The sequence below is a fragment of the Arvicola amphibius genome, chromosome 1 (genome assembly GCF_903992535.2).
Source record: "Arvicola amphibius chromosome 1, mArvAmp1.2, whole genome shotgun sequence".
Classification (NCBI taxonomy): Eukaryota; Metazoa; Chordata; class Mammalia; order Rodentia; family Cricetidae; genus Arvicola; species Arvicola amphibius.
The window spans coordinates 155261832-155266111 of NC_052047.1; the positions used below are offsets into that span (position 1 = coordinate 155261832).

At 36.0% G+C, this 4280-nt stretch overlaps 1 protein-coding gene across 1 annotated transcript; it reads right to left on the bottom strand.

The window, feature by feature from the left end:
- Nucleotides 1-2966: 2966 nt before the first annotated feature.
- On the bottom strand, nt 2967-3896 carry LOC119824569 (olfactory receptor 5B2-like). Its single transcript, XM_038344774.1, has one exon. It carries the CDS (start codon nt 3894-3896, stop codon nt 2967-2969), a length of 930 nt encoding a protein of 309 aa, XP_038200702.1.
- Nucleotides 3897-4280: the final 384 nt, after the last annotated feature.

Genomic DNA, 4280 nt, shown 5'->3' on the forward strand with positions numbered 1-4280 from the left:
GTCTGTCCGGGCAGGCACAAACTTACCCCTCTGGATGGATCTTCTCAGTACAGGAGCAGAGACTCTTGGTGGGCCTCTCAGACAAAAGGGCAGACTTGGGGTGTCAGGCTGTGTGGAACAAAGAAGCAGCTGCAGCAGGAGCTGGAGGGGCCCTGCATTCCATTTCCAGGACCTTCTGGCAGGGCGGGCACACACTTACCCCTCTGAATGGATCCCCTCAGTGCAGGAGCAAGAACTCCTTTTTAGGCCAAGGACCTCACAGACAATAGTGCAGACTTGGGGGAGGCAGGGTTGTGTGTGACCCAACATCATTATTTTTCTTGCAGTAAATTGGTGTTGCCTGGAGTAGACATGATTCATTGTCCTGAAAAACTCAATGTTGTTAAAACATCTTAAATGCCATATTCTGTAGATCTCTGAAATGTTTGAAGACTGCCAGTCTTTCTAAAATATTTCTATTTAATCTTGAAACCATACCTAACATTATTACAAGTTCGATTGTTAAAGATAACAAACCACTAACCTGAATTTTTTGTTTCTTTCTTTTTTTAAAAAAAATAACTTATTTTTATTTTATGTACATTGTTGTTTTCCCTGCATGTATGTTTGTGTGAGAGTGTCAGATCTTAGAATTATAGATAATTTTTAGCTGCCATGTAGGGTGCTGGTAACTGAACCTGGGTTCTCTGGAAGAGCAGTCAGTGTTCTTAACCACTGAGTTATCTCTTTAGTCTTAATCTGTATCCTAAGCAGTTTATAATAATAGCTTTTAAGGTCTAGAATGACACTTTTGAAATTGAGTTGCATAGGTACTACACCTTAAACAAGAGTAGAAACATATGTACAGTATGTTAAAACAAAAATAACCTTAAATTTGTATCATTATATATAAGCCATACCAATGTAAAATACTGGAGGTTAATAGTTGTTCTTTTGCTTTGAAAGTAGATCCAATAATTAATCCTTTAATCCTATCATTTCTATATCCTCTCTCCTTCTTTGGGAGGTAATTTAAAAATAAAAATAAATTAAGAAGCATAAAACATGACAAAGGAGAATGAGATAGTGTAGGTGGTATGTGGAGAATAGTTAGCTCATAAAACTTGTCAGAGAGGATCTATGAGAAAGCAACAACTGAAGCTAATATTTGAATGAAATGAAAGTATTACTTATAGGATGAGCCAATGTGAAGCAAATGAACAAGATTGACTGATGTAAGAAGAAAATCAAAGAGGAAGAATATTGGGAGAAAGAAGTTACTTAAAATGGTCATTTTACAAAGAACTTTCTTAAAGAAAGTTACACCTCCAATTTTTAGCTTGATTTAAATGTCATTTGATGATGCTTAAAAATATATGAATACATTACAATATTCCAATTAGTTTTCCATTTTCTTGTGCTTTTATTGTAACTTTTGAAATTTCAAGTATCAACATGTTATGTTTCTATACAAATATATGTATAAATGACATAATCCAGTAGAAATATTAAATCATAGGAAATTTCAGAATTCTTTATCTGTGAACATCAAAGAAAGTACATGTAATTTCATTTAATTATTGAATTTGTTTTTATTCAAGACTTTTATGCCAATAAAGAAAAAAATAAACATGCACAAATATTACATTTTCATAAAGTAAGTGAAAGATTAGATTATAATCACTGTATTAGTTACCTTTCTGTGATGTGATAAAATACAAGTCACCAAGAGCAACTTAAAGAAGTAAAAGTTTGTTTGGGATTATGATTTCAGAGGAATACAACAATCATGACATTAGGAATGGCAACAAAGGGCAGGCAAGGTGGAAGGAGCTGGAGCCAGAGATCACATTTTCAATCAAAACATTAAGTAGCAATCACAAACATTAAGTAGAGAGAAAATTTGGAAGGGAGCAGAGCTATGAACACTCAAAATCCTGTTCCAAGTAATGTATTTCATCTTGCCATTACTGAGCAGCATTACCAACGGGGGACCGAGTGTTCAAATAGGTGAGCCAATCCAAAACACCACATTCACTAAATGCTTTTATAGTTTCCAAAGTTCCAAGCAGGATTAATAGGATATACTATACATGGTTAAATAAGAGGATATTTATTGTGGATAGTGACTTATGTGACAGGGAGGCTTAAAAGTACCTTGATAGCCTCCCTTCAAGCATGAGTAGAACAGAAGCCAGTGATTAAGGCAATCTGAGTTCAGAAGCCCGAGAAAGGAGAGGTGACATGTGGCTGGGATAAGTCTTGAAGGTCAAAGTCTAAATAGTCAGGACTGGATCATCAGTTTTGATGTCTAAGAGTGTGAGGAGATGAATCTTCAGGGTAAAGGAGGAAGGGTGAAGGACAGAGAAGAGGGAGAGTGAGGCAAAAAGGAAGCAGGAGAGACTCTTTGAATTCTAAGTGATGATGTCATGTCCAGCCTCAGAAATGAGATAACATGTTCATCTTCTAATTTAACTGTTCCTTATGCTAGACTCTTGAACTCTTGGAAATATGGTCATAGATACACCATTAATCCAGGCACTTGAGCACACAAAACTAAATACCACAAATAACCATGTTACATACACAATTCTATAAAATTTACCACATTCATATGGATATTATAAAACACCTTCATGCTCTCCTTATATCTATTGTATTCATCTTTAAACTAATTTATCACATTAAGGTGTAGTAGGATAAATACAGGCAATTAAGTGATATAACAGTATTATTAATGAGATTTCTCAAAACATTAAGTTATCTTATGTCATTCTTGTATACAACTCTGTTTAAAATATTTTTCTAAGATTTTTAAAGAAGGAATAAGAATATTATTTCATCTACTTTAATTTGGTGTGGACATCAACTTTAATTCAGTACATGGTGGAGTTTTGAGAAGAATGAAGCTAGGAACACTGCATCTCACAGAGCTAAGATAAAAATCCTAAAAATTTGCTTTCAAGAAACAAATGCCTTCTTCACCTTTAAGAATGCAATATTGACTTTAAGAATGCGTTCATGACCTCCTTGTTCCTCAGACTGTAGACCAGAGGGTTCAGCATAGGAATGACCATGGTGTAGAACACAGATGTAACTTTGTCTGTGTCCATGGTATGATTGGAGCTGGGCTGTAAATACATAAAGATGACAGTACCATAGAAAATAGACACTGCAGTGAAGTGGGAGGCACAGGTGGATACAGCCTTACGATGTCCTGCAGCTGAGTGCATCTTTAAGATAGTGACAAAAATTAACATGTAAGATGTGCAGATAACTATGAGAGCAAAGAAAATATTTAAACTCTCAATATAAAGAAGAACAAGTTCCCTAAATTGATTATCAAAGCAAGTGAGAGCCATGATTGCTGGAACATCACAGAAAAAATGATGGATCATATTGGACTTACAGAAGGAGAGCGTGAATATGTCTGCAATATGGATGGAGGCATTCAAGAAACTGATGACATAAGAGCCAATAATCAGCCATGTATAGACACTTTTAGTCATGGTGCTGGCATAGTGGAGGGGCTTGCATACTGCTACATAGCGATCATAGGCCATGGAGGCCAACAGGTAATTCTCCGCAGTAGCAAAACCTGCAAAGAAGAACATCTGAGCAGCACAATCATTGTAGGAAATGACCTTGTCACCCACAAGAAACTCAGTCATGACTGTGGGCGTGACAGCTGAGGAGTAACAAAAGTCCACCAAAGAAAGGTTACCAAGGAAAATATACATGGGGGTGTGAAGTCGAGAGTCCAAGAGAATCAGCAGGATCATCCCCAGGTTTCCCACCAGGGTGATGATGTAGATGAGAAGGAAGGTGATGAAGAGGGGAAGCTGTAGGCCTGGGTCATCAGTGAGTCCCAGCAGGAGGAACAGTCTCACTTCTGTTCCGTTCTTCATTAGTGCCATCTTGTAATAATTAGATTCTCTGTAGCAATGGGAAAAAAGGTTCAGGATGATTTGAAAATTTCATTGAACTTTAAAAATATAAACCATATTTTCCAAAAAGCTTATTGTAGTCTTTTGCACAATATGCTTAGATCATATTCTATCTCCTTCTCTCAACTCCTTCCAGATCCTTCCCAGCTCTCTACCAACCAACTTATACTTCTACAGTCTATAAAGCCAACATAGGATTTATAATTGGTTTGGGTGAATCAACTACACCCTTGAAGGATTCTTAATAGTATAAAAATTTCAAAATTTTATATATTTGTTATTATAGATGTAAGCAAATTAATACATTTACGAATATGTTTTTATGGATAATTCTTTCTGCTAATCCACTTTCAC